Raw genomic sequence first — 19979 nt, forward strand, 5'->3', positions numbered from 1 at the left:
TAAAAAAACCGCTCTAGATATTCCGCTAAATGAATTGACAATCCAAGAACAGCAATTGCTGGTCCTTACATAAAGAGTTCCTCCCTTGTACTTACTACATACGTCCGACGTACGTACGTACATTGTAACACGGGACGTAAAGGGTTTGACATCATCAACTCTGAGAACGGTGGCGCTTGAATACACTCGTCATCGTTTTCTCTTTGCCCCCTCGGAGCTGTCCTTTGATTCCGAATCGACGCCTTCCGCAAACCCGCAACTTCCTTCTTCCCCCCCTCCATCGGAAAACATGTCTCTCTCGGCTTGCCACTTCCGACACTCCGAAGTTTCTTCCTCAAGGGAACAAAGTTAATAAGTTAATAGCACACACACCGTTCGGGTACCCCAGCAATATTGTATGGGGGTCCGAAAAGAAAAAAAGGATAACATATATGGGTTCTTTCTTCTAATGAATCCCCCCCCACCTCACTGTACTTTCGGCCGAAATGCCCCAGTTGTGGGGGGGTCGGCAGCAACGTTGATCCAGACCGTACCCAACCGGTCATTCACTACTACTCCTAGTCTAATCAGGGGTGATAGCCTCTCACGGGATCCCTACTACTACATAACCACCAGTCAGCTGAGCAAGAGGTATATGCATGATCCTAACTCGATTTACCAACGGGTCGCGCGCGCGAACCAGAAAGGGATAATAAAATAAAAAAAAAGGTAAATAAATGCCAGACGTCAGAGTGACGTCGATGAACTCGTGTGTGCGACGCGGCGCGCAAACCGCTGCAACCGAGAATTTATGTATTACAATTACGATCGACCATATATATACATAATTCCAAATCGCGGATGGGCCACCAAGGGGCCACAACCTGGACTCCTCTCAGGACTGACTACGTGACCTCAGGGTTGTTGGTTGTCAGGGGGGGGGGATAGCGGACGGACCGGGTCCGCGCGAGGGTAGTATGTATCACTTAGCGTATGTATCACTTCACTTCACTTGGCGACAACAACAACAACAGTTCGAACCCACACCGGCCATGCGGCCAAATGTTAGGTTAGAGAGGGCTGGACGGGTAAGGTCATGCATATAGCATATATACGTATATTGTGTGTACGTGGGTGGCCTCTACTATATAAGCTCGATCCTCGAACTCCTTACGATCGTCACTGCCAATTCCCAGTCCAACGGAGTCTTTGGCCCAGAACATCACACTCATTCATTATCGGACGTACAAGTTCGGCTCAACAAAAAAAAAAATTGGTATTGAGTAATATCGATATGAGGGTGGGGGGTTGTCACAACGGAAATTGCATTGCACCACGGGCGCCAGCGGGAGGCGCTCGCTCCTCATTCAATTTGTTTGTGTACTGTAAATACTGTAAAAATTTTTAATCTTCTTCGGCCCCCTTCCCCCCTCCCCCCACAACCTTAAATGGAACAGCCTTATTAGTTCTAGACAACTAGCTCATGGCTGGGGATCTCACAATCCCAGCCTGTTTTTGCTGCAGAAAAAAAAAAAAAATTGCAAAAAAAATACAAAATATATATAACTAATTGCCAGAGTTTACAGTAATTTATATATATATTTCCAACATCTACACCGGAATGGAATAGTACGTTCCTGTTGGTTGGTGAGAGTACGTGGTGATGATAACGGGTACTAACCATGTACAACCCTCCCTCCGATCCGATCCAGGCCCACTCCAACCGGGGCTACATCCCCACGGTCCCGTGATGTTTATATGTAGTCCCGTGAAATGATAAGAGACACAAACTGAACACACATAAATGATTAATATTCGAAGAGCCGTAAGCATGTATAGCGTAGTACGCAAGGTCTAAAAAAAAATCCCAGGTGTGCGGCGGACACGATCAGGGAAACCGAGGTGCTAAGACCCAAGGCACACAAATCTCATTTAATCTCGTTCCCTCCATTAAATCCCAACAATTTCACTTCCATGCAGTCTTTCGCGCGTGTGCGGTTTACAAGTGTGTCCTGGCGAGTAATGTTTACTGTTTATGCTCCATATTGGCAATCAAGGCGATTCCATTATGTAAATTGCAAATTGGACAAATAGCGGACGTGGAGAGAGGTGCCAGGAGGAAGCTGAATGCGGGGGAGGCGGGAAAACTAGGGGGGAAGTGTGGCTATAAAGCGCTTTGGTATATATATAATGCAACCACTTCCACGGAGCTGAAAATAACTAGGTTAGGTTCGTCGTTGCCTTCTTTTTGTGTGTGTGTGTTTGTTCGTTGTGCCTGTGCGGGGGGCGCTTCTGCACATAAGAGATCAAATCATACGGGGTTTGTCGTTACTTTACATACATAAAAGATGATGCTGTGCAACATGCGCTGTACCAGTGCAAGTGCCAAGGGATGCATGGACAATTGTGTTCCTGGGGTGAAAGCAGTGCATGCATGTTCCAGATGTGCCACACATTTCCCTCCCCAAATAAAGGCTATTGGTACTCCTTCTTCTGCTGACTTGCGCGCAGACTCTGAAAGACCCTCTTACTTATGCCACGCAACTTGCGTTCATCCATCTTTTCAATTATTCTCCTGTGCTTGTTGGGAGCTGAGAAGACTTTTGCTTGGTCTGGAAGCGTACCTATCACATTAAAAGAACTCATTTGGCTGATTTGCTGATATATCTGTTCCTTCGCTCCCGGCCGTCTAGTCCAACGTTACCTGTCACCCTTCTTATAGCTGGGTGAGTAGCAAGAAAATGGGCTTAGAGTAATGAGTGATTGACGCCGTGCCATAGGCATCAAACAGCAAAGGGTTCGTCCGTTTCCCTGCTCGAGTCTCGACCGCGCTTCATGAGTTGAACCTTTCCCTTAGCCAAAACCCATGTGTCGTCGCTGCGAGCCTGCAGTCAGTCTGCAATGATGGGGGTAGGACATATCAATGCTGAAATTTACCTATTTTGACTGGATTCTTAGTTTTCACTGTCAACAGCCTTCCTGAAGGCTATCACTACATCGGTATGTGTTGGCAGCCGTTCCAGCCCTGCTTGTTTAGCGTCTTTACTGACTTGCTTCCAAGGCCCAAGACAGGATGATCCGTCGACTCAAAATGTTTGTAAGTGACCCGTCTCAATCAGCACTCGATCAATTCATTCATTCATACCTCCCGGTTGGGGACCAAAGGCATCTGTAGCACGCCTGTATACGAGCTCATGTCCGCGTGCGCCGATTGCCAGAATAGGACATACATAAGGTTAGCCCCCCCCCCCCTCCCGATGCGTTTGAGTCCTAGTCGTGGTCGTGTTGAATTTTCGTGCTGATCGATTTTGGTTGAACTTGAAACAAAACAGTTGGTCTGCTTGGAGTCTATATTGTACAAACTTCCCCAGTGTCCAGGAAGGGATGTGAGTTGCATAATCCTTTGGACTCCGAACATTCGAGGTAATAATCCTAACGTTGCGCGTTGCGTGCACAATCTACTACATAGCTATAATGCTTCGATCCCACGGGAGACAGCGATTCCTCAGTGGGCGTTCGAAAAGCCTTCGCAAAATGATGACATGTAATAATCTGTTTTTCTGGTGCCCTGTTGACGTCTGATCAAGCCTGCTAACATTGGTATGGTTCTTCAGCTACAACAGCACCCTTGCGAAGCAAATTGGGGGTGAGTCAAGCTTAGTGTTTTGGCCTCGGGCCGGGCCGTTTCTGCAGGTACCTTTTTGATTTTCGAGCCATCGCCATCTTTTTCTTTTTTGCAGATTCTCCGGAAAGCACATTCGTACCGCTTCCACAACATCAAGTGGTAGCTCGACGGGAACTTCTTTGTTACCGAGCATTTTCTAAGGTGAGTTTTCGGTTCTGTGACAGAATAGAAATTAACCCCCCCATGACATATGTAGTGGTCAACATCCTGGTCCGAATTATTCTGCTCCCCCTTCTCTTCCTACTCCTTTTTTTTTTTTTTTTTTTTTTTGGCTTTTTTAGTGTGGAAAGAACATTATGTTGCGTTGTTTCGGGGGTTTTTTTTTCCAGTACTTCTAATCATCACTCATTGAAAACCCATATGCAACTTGCGGGAATGCTTGATCCACGCACAACTCGTTCTTTGTATGTGTTTCTTGTCTATAAACTCTTTTTTCTTCATTGTACGCGCTGCTTTGCTTTAATTTTCTCCCGGTTTACACGGACCATTAGCAGTTCTGTATATCTACCGTAGTGGACAGGCAAATGTTATAGCGGGTCCTGTGGGTTTAGACTGAATTGCCGTGCACATATGTTCGCTCCATCAGACCATCCAGCACCCTATGCGTTTTCGCCTTTTGCTTTGTTGTCCGCCACTTCCGCTTCATCTCCCCCTTCCATCGCCAATGAAGCATTCCAACTCCAACATGGATTTTTATTCACATCCTTTAACGATCAACAATACCTGTTTAACCCTTGTGCATCATATTATCAATGGCAACTGCTACTTCAGCGCATTTACTGTGTGCGCAAACGTTCGGGCGAGATTCAGTTGTACGTCCGCTCTTAGCCTATGCAGCCGTGCCATAACCGATGAGTATATCGATATCGGTACATATGTGGGGTTGGAGGGACAACATCATAACGGAAATTGCGCACGGGCGCCAGCGGGAGACGCTCACCTAACCCGTTCTCATTCAATTTGTTTATCTACTGTAAATACTGTAAATTTTAATTTTCTTCGGCCCCTCCCCCCACGACCCTAAATGGAACAGCCTTATTAGTTCTAGAAAAACTGTGCAACTCATGGCTGGGATCGTCACTCTCAAATCCCAGCCTCTACTACTAGTCTTGCTGCCCTGAGCTTTGGCGATATATCTTGGCGCTTCAAGGCTTCAGGCATTGAAGTTGACGCGCCAATTGCCCCTCGCAAAATATGCAATTTCCATACTTACACCGGAATGGAATAGTGCGTTCCTGTTGGTTGGTGGGAGTACGCGGTGATAACGGGTACTAAACATGTGCACTTCTTTCCCTCCTCCCCTCCGATCCGATCCCAAGCCCACTCCACTGGGGCTACATCCCACGGTCCCGTGATGTATATAACAGTCCTCCCCTCCACAAAGACGAGAAGATCGACGCTATGTGCGTTGTGTAAAATCGTACGATTAGTATCTATAACACGTACGGCAACCTGGTACTACCGGAGTACTACCGCCGGTGTACATGTAAGTAGTAGAACATACTCACATATATTCCCCACGCTTCCGATCGACGTACTGGTAGAGCTGCTCCCACTGTACTTCAAGTACTACACAGTGCGATCGATGGGCCTTTCGCACATGTAACAAGCCTTAGTCTGGGCTCTAGGCTCTGTGTATGTATACACCGTGCAGTTCTAGTATATTACCACGAACGGGGAAAGAAAGTCTTCACCCACCGGTCACACAATTTCTGCACTTTCCTTTCCAACTATATGTATATTTATCTATTTATTTATATCCAGAAGCTACATACCTCGATCTTCGATCCATCCTTGTCCCATATTTTATTTTATTTTTGACAATCCACACCTTCAAATATTGGCATATATGCACATGTACATGTCCATCATATCATATCCCCCCGGCCACGTCGGGCATCAACTAGTAGTAGTTACTAGTTATATAATTATATATATATATACACACACAATGATCATCTCTGCCGACTCGTGGACCGGACGGACACCTCTCCCCGCAAACCATGATCGTCCATGCATGGTTGATGGGAACTTACCTTACTCACGTTAAGTAAGGTCGCCGGCCGGGTCCTATTTTCATATATACTATGATCCTTTTGCCTTAAGCTAAGCTTCATGGGCATGTAAATTAAATAAAGAGGTCGAGGTTTAAAAAATATTAATGTTCCAACATGCATCGTGCCCGGGGATTCGGACTAGCTACTGCTATAGTGTTAAGGTAGTATTATACTCCGTATATTCTGGACTGAACAATGTGGGAAGGTTGTCTGATTGTCAACTCCCCAACAAAAAAAAAAAGGAAAACGGAGCGTACGACGTATATCTTGTAACGCAGCGCACTCGACCTTTTTTTTTTTTTGGCGCGTACGTAAAAATGTCAAACTCTCAGGAAAGAAAGCCTGACATTTGAGCCACTGGCACACAGATATATATGTATGGTTCTGCATGCATTTCACACCCAAAAGATTGATATATGAGTGGCATAATATATGCAGCGTTGCCCTGCTCAATTGTGGGTATGCGTTACATGTACATGTTATTACTTTTCCCCATGCCAACTTGACGTAGTAGTATAACGCACCATGATAAACCTACGGAGGATCAACTCGGAGCTTGTCGGTGAGACTTGAAACTACACTGATTTGGACGTCGTTACAATGGTACGAAGCTCGATCGATCTAACTCCTAGCTAGCTTACCAAAAATACCATACATAGTATGGCCTTTGTAGCGAACGAGCTGGAGATATGAGAGTGTTTCATAAATTCGTATGCGTTGGCCATACGACCATATGATATATATATATCGGGTTACTTAAGGTATAAAGGGGCTAATCATCGTGACCCAAAAAGAAACACCAAAAAGCAACGAACGGAGACGGTGTTTGCAAGGACCGTTGAAACAAAGGAGATCAAGGCGATGCCATTACTTATGTAAATTGGTAAAAATTAATTGGACAAATAGGTGAAGTGGAGAATTAAAAGAGAGTGAGAGGTGAGAGGAAGCTAAATGCGGGGGCGGAAAGGGAGGGAAAGCGTTTGTGTTTGGTTATAAAGCGCTTTGGTATATATATGTAATGTCATCGCTACATAATTCCGCGGAGCTGAAAGTAACTAGGCTGGGTTCGTCGTCTTTTTGTGTCTGTGTGTTTTTGTGCTTGTGCCGGGGGGAGGGGCTCTGCATATACCTAAGAGGTCAATGCGGGGTTTGTCGTTACTCTACATACATAAAAGATGATGCTGTGGCAATAGGGGGTGGGGAGTGGGGATTGTACCAGTGCAGTTCCATGGGGATGACTTGCTGATTCTGCCAAAGGGCCGGAATGGGGTTCCCCAATTTGAAATTTCGTTTTCAAAATGACTCCCGGAGTTCCCAGTTCGCAATTTGGTCGCAGGGCTTGTGTGGCAGCGTCGAAGGAGTTACCTGAGGGGGGGACTGTGTATGGCGTGTATGGGCGTCTAACGTCGCGTCGGTGGCTTTTCAACACTGCATCAGTGTATATATTGGCTGTATATTACGTATCATGTCAGCCTCCACACCTAGAAACCGCCATATTGGATAGCCTGCCGCCAGTGCGGAGAGAAGCTGGCACGCAGCACACCTGCTGAATTGTTTGTCCGAGCAACCGCAGATCAAAAAAAAATATCCAGATCCTAACCTATAGCTATGTATTAATTGCCACACAACGTGTCGGATCCAACGTTCGTCTAGCAAGTTATGTACCACTACGCCGGCGCCATCAGAGTCGATCAGAGAGAGTTCTCACTCCTAAGCGAGCGAAATAAAAAGGATCACCGTGTTGCACCCGAGAAGAACAGAATCCAACAAACCAACAAAAAGGCGAAGGCGAAGGGATAAATGTCAGGCGGCTCCGTGTTTACATCGCCAACCAAAAACAAACAAACAAAGTGTATATCATTATCATATTCACAAAGCACGGTTAACTCACTCTGGGATCCTAAGCGGCCGTCTTAGTCATACATCCATCAGCGGTTCAACAACGCGGGCAGCTAGCGATGTCGCTAGCCGTACCCATGTCACTAATCTATCCTGCTACTTTTCCAAGGAATGTCCCCTGACCTCTGGACGCGCGCGCACAAGACGTATCTACAGCATATGAAAGTGATCACAAGATGCAGCAATTCGTATTATGTGATCACCATGCAGAGAAAGCAACCATACAAGATTATATTAAGTGTTAATGTCACCATCTGTCACTATCCTCTTTGCGTCCCCGTTTGCCAGCATACGTATGCTCATGGCTCATGTGGGGCCCCCCCGCCGGCAAGCCAAAAGAAGCGAAGGGGGGTTTGTCAGTTTTTTTTTTAATTACCGAAATATGATAATCAGGGTAGTTTAGGAGTTTGCCGCTTGAACCAGCCCCTCGAAGAAGCAACACTTTGGTGGTTACTGAACACCCCCCCCCTTCCCCAACCAATATACTGTCGTGGAATGAATAGCTCGTTGTATGCATTTCATGTGGCTCCCCAGGGAACATACACGTTGACAATAATATGCAACACGTGTAGGCGTTTAGAATGGAAAAAAAAGGGGGTGGTTGTTCAGTGGGTTTTCTTTTTTTTTTCGCAGTCCTGTTTTATGAATGATGGTCAGCTGCCACTAGTACGGGTGTCAGGGTCAGATGATCAGAGTTACTAGGCTTGTAGGAGTAATGCGTGCGTAAGCGCTATCTGATAGCTATTCTACGTAGTATGTTACATGTGGACGTATTTAAGTGTTCGTGCCAATCGAATGAGGGAGCTGCGTTATCGCAAAGGGGCAGTTACGCGCGTGGCCTTATATGTAAGAAATAACCAGATTCGGATAGTCAGGGCTGTCAAGCCCTATTTTGTTTGAACACCTGGTCGTTTGGTGTGTGGGAGCTACGCGACCGGTACCGGATTGTATGTATGTACAGTAACGATTGTAATGCGATACATACTGTATCTGGTTGCTGCTACGCTGACCAGTGTTATCGGCAATCCTAGGGAACTATATGAGGCAAACCATATACGGCAAGGTTGGGACGTTCATGCCAGGCAACTGGAATTCCAATACAGGGTCATGCGAGGTCCCTCAAGTAGGAATTGCCAGTCGTAGTAGTATTGTCAAAGCACTTACTGTGTAGTTCGGCCGAGCAGGAAGCAACTATACTGGCTTGGCTGGCAGCATTGATAGTAGCTGATAGCTCGGACAGGAGCGTGATGAAGCATGACGGGAAAATTCATCACCGTCGCTTCATGAAACCTATAGGGGTTCAATTGGTCGGTCTATCGTCGAATGCCGGCTATCGTATTCTACAGAGCTAGGGATGTCCAGCGAACCAGCTGGAAATTCACCGTTTTTCGTTTGATCCCAGGATTACCGCAAATTACGAGTGACTGGTTAATATCTTTACGAGTATCGGATATACTATGCATTCCTATCCGTTCCTTCCGGAAAAGTTACATGAGCCGAGAGGCCTTGCAGCAGTCAACGACGTATTTGATTAGATGATATCTATCGGCGCGTGAGGTAACAAAATCAACAACCAGCACTAGACTAGCAGCAGGAATGTTGAAACGAGCTAGATTGCTTAGCCGCGCCAAAGCCGTGCCGTTTGGACTATCGTCCGTTTACATTACGTTTACCTACAGTAAGCAAACGGAACCACAGCTTAACGTCACCGGCCTGCAATACGTGCTGTGCCCAAGAAGTTGTTTGATGGAAGGTGGCTGTGGGTCAGCGAACTTTGGCATAAATTATTCATGCACTTGATAGGCGTAACATGCAATGCATGTAGGGAAAATAGATTCAGTGGCAACCCCGTACTCCGTCGTGACGACGGGGAAGTACGCGGCGGCAATGTGATATGATATGGCCGTAGTGAGAGCACGCATTTTTGTTTGCATCTATAATGATGCGGGGTTATTGCATAGTAGTGCTACACAGAATTGATGATGTTGGTTGTGTTTGGGACATGATGCCACCAAAATGTGGATCCGGTTTGAGACTGCATGATCGTGTCACACACACACATGCAGAAATATTGATGGCATCTGCAGCGCGAGAATAGTGATACCACTATAGGACATAAGGAGGTCGTTAAGAACCCGACGGGGCGATCGCGAGAGCAGAGTGCATGGATGGGAGGATGGCAGAATTGTGTCACACAGCCCCAAGCTCCTCAATTGAACCAGTTCGTACTGTAGTACGTCTGTAAGAATCAGAATACCGTCAGAATAGGCGTACGGTTTCAATCGTTAGAAGCTAGTGGCCATAGCAATACCAGACTGTGATCGGTCAGTTTGTCCATGACATTTTTCGGTCATCTCGTGAGAGCGCCAGGGCCCGGAGCTTGCCCTGCAAACACAACCCTGCATGCGCGCCTATTCTTTGGTTTTTGTCATGATTGATTGCGAGTACGGCGACAGCACCCCATACTTCTCATGAATGATTTCATCTCCCGGATCCCCCCCCCCCCCCCCCAATGTGGCATATGTGTTTTCAAAAGGAGCTGCTCCTACGGGAACTCATCGAAGCTATGTATTTGAATTTGATCGAGCGCGCAAGCAAGTAATGTGAGTCCGATATGATACGCATGGAGGAATTGTCATTTTCGGCGTTGGAGTCGAGAGTGGCTGCGTGTTGATGGCCCGGGCAGCCGCCACGCACGGCATTGGACAATGCCACCGTGTGTAATCCTGCGTATTGATAGTGCTAAATCCCATTGGCTCGGCCATATGTCCATGGCAGCATAGACATGACCACCTGACAGTGCTTAACCAGGTACCTGTGATCCGAGGCGGTGAAAATGCGAGCGCTAGTTGAATTCTATATGCTGCGGACCCCCAGATCCGCACTCGATGGGCGCATCTTTTCAGTTGCCTACCCAGGTCGCACTACGCCCGCGCAAGCTAATATCGGAAAGTCCAGCATGGGTCTAAATCGTACTCGTGACCATGACTGTTGCGGCTGTTCGGCTTAGGGGTGTTAATATCAATGCCAGTAGATTCCCTGCCAGTATGTCCCGCCCCCACCGACAGCTGATCTGACTCTTCCTCATCTTGTCAGATTAAAATTTCGCATCTTTACCTGATGTGATGCCACGCATTGGAACGAAGCTAGCTGTGCTAGGAATTTGCGTTATGTTCGGTATGCTTGCACCGCAGCGGAGGGTGATTATAACGGAGTTGTGGTGCAGTTTGCCCTGGTGTTCGGTCAAAGGGACCACGTAAGGATATGAAGGATGCGATTAGCCGAAGCCCGATAAACTCTAAAAGCCGGAGCAGCGAGCGTGCGCATGCATCAGCAGCATGGATCGATCCGAGGGCTCAGTTCCTGATCTGTCTGAGGAAGTTGCCGTGCGCACTCGGCGATCGGTGTTTGTGTCTCCATGCACTTCAAGGCCATGCCAATGGTCTATGTACGAGATAAGGACAGCTGTACAGGGCATTGTTGGGGATATAGCCGGAGTACAGCTAGCCTGCTGTACTGATCGTACGTGTACGTAAATATCCAGTCGTCCATGCTGCTGAAAGCTTATCTCTTGATCTATATTCATAACGCGATCGAGCATTTGCACCGATATAAGTGACCGCGATCACACGACTCGACATGTCCCCTTCAGTACTGCGGTTAGCTATGCATGGCTTAAATATCGCAGGCGTACCGCACGTTCCTATAACGAGGTACCTAAATCACAAGCGGTACATAGCATGTATGCTGCACCGGCTACTCTTACGAGCTAATGACCGAAAGCGCGAGGGGTGACAATTGCAAGCAAGCGAGATGACAGCGAACCCGCACTACCGCACTACCGCTAATATAGCTATCTGCTACCGAGTGCTATGTTACCGCGCGTGGACCAAAGTCCGCGTGAGCAATGATTGGAGGGGTGGTCATAGGATCCTGCACAATAAGTTTCCGTTTATGGCGCTGGCCCCGGGTTCTGTTACCAAGTATTGTGCCTTGTCGCATGCGTAAAAGGACAACAGTGTGGATGAAGGCGTGTGTGGCCATGGCCATGTTTAGTATGTGATATATGCATATGTCCGGACACCGCGGCGGTCTTGCTGACTGACTACCACCGTTAAGCTCCTCATTTGGACACTTGGGCATCAGGTAGGAAGTTCAAAGTTCAGGCCGCGCGTAGTACGGGACATATATGTCACCTTCCGTCGGATTCCTCGAACGAAGAACTGGGGGAAATTTGTAAAGAGAACCAGTTACTGATCTTGAGGTGGTAATATTTTATATATGCCGAACCAAACTTCGCTTTCATATCCAGCTCAGTGCTAGTGTGCGCTGATATTGCAACTATTCAAACTATCTTCTGTTCCTGCTGCTGCTGCTGCTGCTGCTGCTGCCAGCTGACCGCTGAATGTTCGCTATAGTATGTACTATGTCTCGCAAAAGGGCTAGATCGATCAATTATGGGTCGTGGTCGATTGAAGGACATGTTTCGGCCGAGCCGGACGAAATCCCAGGCCCCACTACTTGCAGCTCGTAGAGGTGCATGATCTGGGGTAGAGTTACCATACATATATATGAGGCCGTCTCGAAGAACTCGAAGTAGCACAATAATTCAACTTGTCGGTTCGATCGAAATTCACGAGCCTTTTGACCACCTACCGTATTTGCTGCTCTTGATGATGATCTATATACTGGCAAGAGGAGATGCTCATTGGATTGGATTGATGGTGATACCATGTGCAATGCAATTATTGTTCCGTTCCAAATTGTTACCTGCGGTGAGACATGTACCGCGACCGAGGGATTTATCAGCAGAAAAAACTCAAAAGATGATGAAACCTAGCTAAGCCTGGCTACGTGCTGAGCTGTTGCATGAAACCAGTTGTCTGCAGCGATCTTGATTATTGGAAGTTCATGATGATGATCATCACGAGAGGGATTTTTCTTTACTTGGACGGGCGGATTCGGTAGGTCGGCGCAGTGATTGTGATTGGTTGAGAAGGGAGAAAAGAAAATGAAGTTTTTTTGGGATTCGTTGGTCATCACGTTGGTGATGGGTTAGTAGCTGGGGTTCGCAGTCCAGTTGGGTGGTGCAGCATTTGTTAGTTACGAGAATAGTGTAGTCGTCAATCAGCATATACTGATTATATTGTTGTGGGGAAGTGTGGGAACCCAGGTCCCAACTGCACACGCTGACGAGCAGCTTGCGATCACTAACGCGGGAAGGATATGAGATGCCAATTATTGCAATATCTTCGAAGCGCCAGCCTCTTAGATCAAACGAAGGAGCGAATTGCCGCTCGGGTATATTAATGAGATAGTAGCCTGAGCGGATTAAAGATCCCAGTCAAGTACTCTGTCGACTAGTGAGCGTGAAATCGTCATCGCGCCCATGCGAATCGGAGAAGACAGGATTTGAATGCGGGAGATGCAGGAAGCTTCAAGTATTTCAGGGATCGCGAGTAGTCGAAGGTAGTGGGGATAAATCGCGCGCGATCCAATATGCAGGGAGCTCGCGCTAGTGAGCACGTACTGCCAGCACCTGCAACAACTCGAGCAATGCGTCTATAATGCAATTACCTGCCGGACCCGGACCCTTCCTGGTGGATCTTGGATTCTATTTCCCCACGGTTTCAATGTTCATGTTCGCTGATCTCTCGCATCGGACAGCACAGTCGCTATCAGTAAATCATTTGACAGTACATAGCAAACAGATGTACATGCATGGGACCCTTTCACAGACCGGATGCTCGCCATCCCCGTTCGGAGTTTCGCTCCCCAGCAGCACAGCTGCGTGCATATTCGGGAGGGATGATCCATGGCTTTCGACGTAAAAAGGTTAGGCGGGGTGAAGCTGGACCGCTATTAACGCCCCTGCAAGCGCTCGCCTCGTTGTTTTGACGATGTGTATAGGTGTCACCTGTGCAAGGGACATATGGTTATTTTGTAATTTCCCCTCGGGGCAGGCACGGAGAATCGATTTCAACTTTATATAACACGTGTTGGTCAAATCCGGGGGTCCATTTTTATAAACTGTCATTTATTTTATTTATCATATTTTCATTCACAAAAGCTATTCTTTCAAAACTCATTTTAATATTTTTTATTTTTAAATTTAATTTATTAATTTATTAATTTAATTGTATGTTTGTTTCGTGTGTTATCGGTCCGATCCCGATATCGTCCTAATTGTATTGAATCTTTGCGCGATGGAATAGCCGAAATTCAATTTATGGGTCCGCATCTAGATCGTGGCACGTGACTGTGTATTTACCTTCCTGAGTGATCGTTGTATTATTTATTGGCCTCGCGCTGCTTTTCACTCTCCTTTGGTTTTTTCTTTGCTTTTCCTTTCTCTCCATCTTTCTCCTTCATCGTGCAAGTCGCGTCCTTCATCGCGCTCAACAGCGTTAAAGCCGCCTACCTCCCTGTCGCAGGCTCTGTCCTCGGTCCCCTCGGTCCAGACGCTATTCAATTTCCCTAATATAATCTGCAACGGGCTTTCTGGCCCTCCCCCGCTTTGAGCCCTTCACAAACGCTCGACCATCTCCACGCAGGCCAAGAGGACTTTCATCTCCTGTGACGACCATCCCTCCTCCTCTCTTAACTCTCGTCTCCAGGGCTATAGATCCGTGTACGTCCGTCGTTCAACCATTATATAACCCCCCCCTTCCAGGTTCCGATGTGCTTACTCCTTTCCTCCCTCTTTCTAATTTGCGTCTTTCGCATCACTACTTGACCTCTCTCGCTGCTTTCTGCCTCACCGGCTTTGTGGACTGTGGTCGACAGTGTTGTCATCAATCTTTCTTCCAACTTCTGACTCTTCGTCGTCTCGGCTTTTCGCATTCGGCGGTTCACGTCCAAAATAGCAGCTGATAAATCTAACAACCACCTCAACCACATCAAAATAATCCTCACAACACTACCCCGCTCGATACCACTCTGAGGGAGATTCGCATTTTTGAACGTGTTTCACCCTTGTGATTTTAAATCACAAAGGAAACTCAACATCCACATCAATCCAAACAGTCCAGAAATGGATACCTCCTGGTGTCCAGTCTGTAACCGGCTCATCCCGCCTAACCGGGAACAGGTCCTTGTCGAAGTTCCTGTTGAGGACAGCAATACCGCTGACCCCATTAACCCGTCTAATTCCACTATCCTCGGCGGAAACAACAACCCCTCCCAACCCCCCGTAAACCGTGGTAGTAACCCAACCACAACGACAAATAAATCAAAAGGCACAAAGCCACGAACAAACGTTGCCGCTGTTGGCCGCACGAGAAAAGGACAACGGAAAGATGTACCCACTGTGGCCCTCCCACCTCCACCGCCACCACCGCCTGTTCCTGAAAAGCCTACCACGATGTTCAAACAACGCACTATCCTCACTCAGGAGCCCAGTCTTTATTGCTCAGAGCGGTGTAGACTCGAAGACCTACACAGCCAAACGGTGCAAGGGGCTGGGTTTTTCTATGTGGGCGACGATGGACACTCCTGGGGTGAAGGGAGTAGCTTTACTGCTACGACCTCTACCTCCAGCAGTGCCATTGGGTACTCTACGACTACCACGACTACTTCTACTACTTCTAGGAGCAAGTCACCTAGAATGGGAAATGGGAGGAGGGGGAGTAACATTGTGTTTGATTCACCGGGCGAAGTACCGATGGGCGATGGATCGGAGTATTTCAATGCTGACAAGGCAAACGCGGATTATTTTGAGAGCCTTCGATATGGGAGGAAATATTTCACCACCGCGACGACGACTACGGTCCCTCCGTCGAGGAGCATGAGTGGAGACATTTACGCTGTTGCCGAGGATGATCACACTTTATCGACAGGGACGACGCAGGCACCACAACGACCTTCTTATACGTCTCGATCACGAACGTCGTTGAATACACTTGCTCTCCATGCTATGGCTCCTGTGTCCCGGACAACGACGCAATCTTCTATACATCCACCACCTCCCTCGCCTACGCATGTTTCTTCCGCTTCTGTTCCGCACACATTTGTTCATGCGCTTTACGGTGGGGCTTATCCTCTCGCTTTTGAAAGGAGCAAGTCTTCCGGTGCGATAGGGAGGGCTTGGAGGGAGTTACAGAAAAAGGAGGCGCTGGCGGCTGAAAGGGAACGCTTGCGCAAGGAGGAAAGTAGTGAAGGGACGACCGTTAGTGAGGGGAGTTCGAATGGGAAAGGACGACCCCGCCATCGCCACAACCACCATGGGGCGCGGAAGATGGGTATTAGGAGACACAGCAAGCCAATGAAGAGTCGATTCGATGGTCTCGAGCCCGAGTTTGAAGGTCCGCTCCTTGCGGATGATGAACTTTGTGCGGGTGCCGATGCTGAAGGGACACCGGGAAGTCCGACATCACCTGCTCCCCATTCGTATCCCTCACCCAAACAGTTGTCTATGTCTCTTCCCATTGCATCTCATTTGTCACCTCAATCCCAATCCCGTTCCCGTTCACGCACCCACGGTATCAGTATCACTGGTGCCGGTGCGAAACCCCTTCACTCGACCTCCAAACGTTCTTCATTCGCGTACGGCACGCCTTCACTTCTGCTCAAAGTTGCACTTCCATTTCATTCAAACTCCCAAGCCCAGTCCCTTTCATGCTCGCCTTCTCGTCATAGTCATAGTCATTCTCGCCAGTTTAGTGCCCCTATCAATGGCCTTGGCAAGAGGACGGCTGAGGCTGTCCTTTCCACCGTCAATGCCATTTCTTCCTCCGTCCCACAGACGTCTTACTTCCCCTCGACCTCACAACACCACCCAAGCCACCTCTCGAACCCCCCCACCGATTCTATGGCGACAGCCATGCCTCTGAGTAGCAGTAAAACTCGACCCTCCCACAGCCGAGTCAACTCGGCCGAGCTTACGATGAATATTAATGTGATGGGACCTACAACAATACCTGGGGGGGCGATCGCATATTTGAAAAAAACCAGCACGGAGAGTTATGTGCCCACATATCCATTGAATCCTATTCCTGTTAGGCCGGGGGAGAAGAGGAAACAGTTGTTCCATTTTGCCAGGGGTTGAGTTTTAGTCGTAGCGACTATCGGAGGTTGGGCGATGAAATGCGGGGAACATGGTTTTTTTTTTGGGCTACGGGTTATTCGCACGCTTTCTGGGCTCTACGACACTCGATTTTTTCTCTTCTTTTTTTCGTAATTTGGATCCACTGCCATCAGCATTACACACAACTCAAGCACCACGCGCGTACCGATAACCATAACTTCTCCTTCTCTGACTCCGTCATTCACATCCGTTCTGCAATTTTATATTTATCTTCTCTTTTCCTTCATACGGCTTTCACATTTCTCCAACCTCTTGTTCCGACATACTTAACTTTATTTCTTCTACCTGCAATTTGCTCTTCTTTCTGTCCTGACTGGGTCTTGTCATCATGCGCCTCGAGCTTGGCCATGCATGCTTTATTATTCCCCCCCACTTCTGTTGCTGGGGCCACATACTTTTCTTTCGTCGTTCAACAGCTAGTTTCTACTTGGTCGATGCATGATCATAATCGTGCGGTAATGAAGGTTTTTTTTTTTGCCTTCTTTCTTGATCAACGACGAGGTTTTTTTAACAACCTTTTTGATAATTTCTTGCTTCAAGCAAATGTAATATGCACGCACGCGATCATCACATCTTTTCTCTCTCTTTTCTCTCGCTCTGGTCTCTTCCATTCATCACGAACGGCATACTTTTTTGTACCATAATTGTTGTTGTTCAAAGTAATGCGTGACACTCTCATCAACTTCCAATGGCTGCAGCAAACGAAAAAAGGAATCGAATTCTTCTACTACAGCTGCGACTAAAGTTAGCCCTAAGGTGCGCTTGGACAGAGCACTAGAGCTTAGAGAGGTGTGTTCATGTGGGAGGTGGCTTATACATTAATTCGATCTTGTGCATGAGTCGATGATGGTGGCATGTTGGGATGAACCACTCGAGATCGGATTTACTAATGGATCCAGGCCTAGGCTGGGCAGGTTTATGTATGACCATGGGGCCCCAGGCCGGAACCAGAAACCCAGCCTTAGCTAGAAAAGGACATGAATGAAGCTAAAAATTGGTCGCCTGGGTCAAATTATTGCATAAACCCCGGCCGGTGTGCACAATCCGTGTATGCATACCAACACATATGATATGATATGATCTACGATCTCCCCTTTCCCCCCTTCCCCCCTTCCCCGATATGACCGTGAAGGATGATTCGTCTGAGAGTGCTATATACCTCATGCATCATATGCATAAGCTAGATGACGTGAGAGGAATATCAATATTGTGGATCGATAGCTGGGGTTGGCATATGATGTAGACGTACCTACATAGCTGGCTGTGGCTAAGTACCAGTACGGGTAGGTCGTTCGCTTAAGAATGACCGCATGCTTAGTCGATAGCTCGGCCTCATGACGAGCTTGGGTGCTTGCTGGACCTTATGACTAGCACTGTATGCACGGACATCACTTGCCCCTCGGGCTTTAATTAATTAATTATATATACGGTGCGTGCAGCTGTGTGTTATATGCAATATTATATTTCGCGCGTTGGTTTCGTTGGTTATTTTCATCGACGTGCACGGCGATACATTAAACATAGCACTTAGCCCTTGGAACGCCGAATGTTAAATAATTATTGGAGAACAATAAAAATGAATGAGGGAGGGGGTTTCATAAGGATGAGATGAAGTGGAGGAACGAAGGAAGAAAAAAAAAAAGGACGTTGTGGGATAATGAAATGGGAGTTTGTCAGGTATGTACGTGTAATGTGTATGTGGGGTAGGCCGATGCCCGGCTGTAAGTAATCGTTGTTGAGAAGTTAAGGGTCATTTATCTATCTGATTGCTCACGTAGGGGGTTAAGAAATGGAGAATTTCATCTAATATAATAACAGCTAAGGTTCCAGCACTTGCGGGCGATGTGCGATTTCGCTTCCTGGGAAAGTTTGACTAAGGAGACGAAGTTTCGGCGTCAGTCCCCAGTTTCCCACTGGATTTGTGGCTCGATCCTCGGACTCTTAGGTCTCATCGGAGAACAGCAACGATAAATTACCCCGAGACATGTTCACTCTCTCCCTCGAAGCAAGATGAAAATACGAACGGGTGCAACGTGGAGCAGCGAGTGGTTATAGAGTTGTGCGTGACGGGTCAGTGACACCTGAAGTCAATAGAGAAGACATAACACTTGTCAGACTTAGTTCCAGGGAAACGACTTGTTCCGAAGCGCGCTCCGGAGTAAGGAGAGTCTAGGAACAGGGTGGGTGGCGTGTGGACGGCGAAAAACACAGTGCGAGGAGAGATCGAGAAGACGACTGAAATGGATGTAGGGACCGACGGACCGGTTTATAATGCAACACACACGATTGGACCAAAGAGATAAGATAGGCAATATCTTTGGATTTTGGATTTTTTCAAGTAAATTTTTCGTGGAAGCTGGTTTCCTAACATATCCTTCGGACACGCCGCCTTTCCCTTTCAGACGTTACGTAGCTTGATGAGAGAAGTTTGATTGAGCCGCGGAAAATAATTATCATGTTTCCTGTGAGAAAAACAAAGGGAAGGAAAAAAGACTCGATGGATTAAGGTGAGGCCATTCGGACCGAGCAAGAACACACGCTTCTGACGAATGACGAGGCGTGGCCACGGGGCTTTGTCGTGGGCTGGAGGGTCTAGCCCTAATTCGACAAGTGTGTGTGGAAATAATGCGCGCATCGGATGACGGCCGAAAGCCAATTTCTGGGCCGTGTGAATTGAGGTGGAGCGACAAGTTTCGGCCGTTAAAGGAGATAATCACTGCAAACAAGCCAGGGATGGAGAGCAACTTGGATAAACGGTAAGTGCCGAAGGGCCCACGAAAAAGTTGTTGTACTTTCATTCCGCGGTAATGACGAAGGGAGGAATAGGACCATTAGTGGCTTGGCGTAGTTTGGTTGCATTCAACCTTTTTTTTTGACCCTGAATTGTGAGCTTCCAGGATGCCGCAAGGAACGGTCGTCGGTCGCATGGGTTTCAAAGCAAGACTAAAGACGATCAGCAGCGAGAATTGTTCTGTTGATATTGTCCCGTTCGCCGAGGGGATGGAGGACCCTTGGAAATAACACATGGCGAATGCACGTGAGACATGCGATTCCGGCCAGGTTGAGTTGTGGAAGCTATCAACTGAGCTTCTAGTTCTTCAGTCGTTCGACTCCCAACGCGATCAAGCACAATCCGGCTTGAATAGTACTGTTGGTGGGCACGCCATCATTTGATTTACACGGTCGAGTTTGTGACATAACCATGCTTGAAGAGCTTCCGAGTGATATAGAACCTAAAAGATGTGTGACCAGGCTAGTGGTTCTTTGGGATGAG

At 47.5% G+C, this 19979-nt stretch overlaps 3 protein-coding genes across 3 annotated transcripts; 2 read left to right on the forward strand and 1 right to left on the reverse strand.

The window, feature by feature from the left end:
• The first annotated feature begins 2433 nt into the window (after positions 1-2433).
• Positions 2434-3604, forward strand: EI90DRAFT_3037040 (uncharacterized protein). Its single transcript, XM_039058746.1, has 9 exons — positions 2434-2599; positions 2673-2705; positions 2760-2776; positions 2837-2889; positions 2938-2979; positions 3041-3076; positions 3145-3214; positions 3312-3365; positions 3449-3604. The coding sequence occupies exons 1-9, from the start codon at positions 2513-2515 to the stop codon at positions 3525-3527; spliced, it is 471 nt and encodes a 156-aa protein (XP_038921142.1). The 5' UTR covers positions 2434-2512; the 3' UTR covers positions 3528-3604.
• Positions 3605-4426: 822 nt separating this feature from the next.
• On the reverse strand, positions 4427-5683 carry EI90DRAFT_3012563 (uncharacterized protein; the record flags this gene model as incomplete). The annotated part of the gene is made up of 6 exons (XM_039056574.1): positions 4427-4493; positions 4878-5063; positions 5173-5233; positions 5363-5394; positions 5440-5495; positions 5615-5683. 6 exons carry the CDS (start codon positions 5681-5683, stop codon positions 4427-4429), a joined length of 471 nt encoding a protein of 156 aa, XP_038921143.1.
• A 10073-nt stretch (positions 5684-15756) lies between these two features.
• Positions 15757-16767, forward strand: EI90DRAFT_3037063 (uncharacterized protein). The gene has a single exon (XM_039058747.1). It carries the CDS (start codon positions 15857-15859, stop codon positions 16664-16666), a length of 810 nt encoding a protein of 269 aa, XP_038921144.1. The 5' UTR covers positions 15757-15856; the 3' UTR covers positions 16667-16767.
• The last annotated feature ends 3212 nt before the right edge of the window (positions 16768-19979 follow it).

Source organism: Cantharellus anzutake (assembly GCF_015039405.1).
Source record: "Cantharellus anzutake strain C23 chromosome Unknown EI90scaffold_6, whole genome shotgun sequence".
NCBI lineage: Eukaryota > Fungi > Basidiomycota > Agaricomycetes > Cantharellales > Hydnaceae > Cantharellus > Cantharellus anzutake.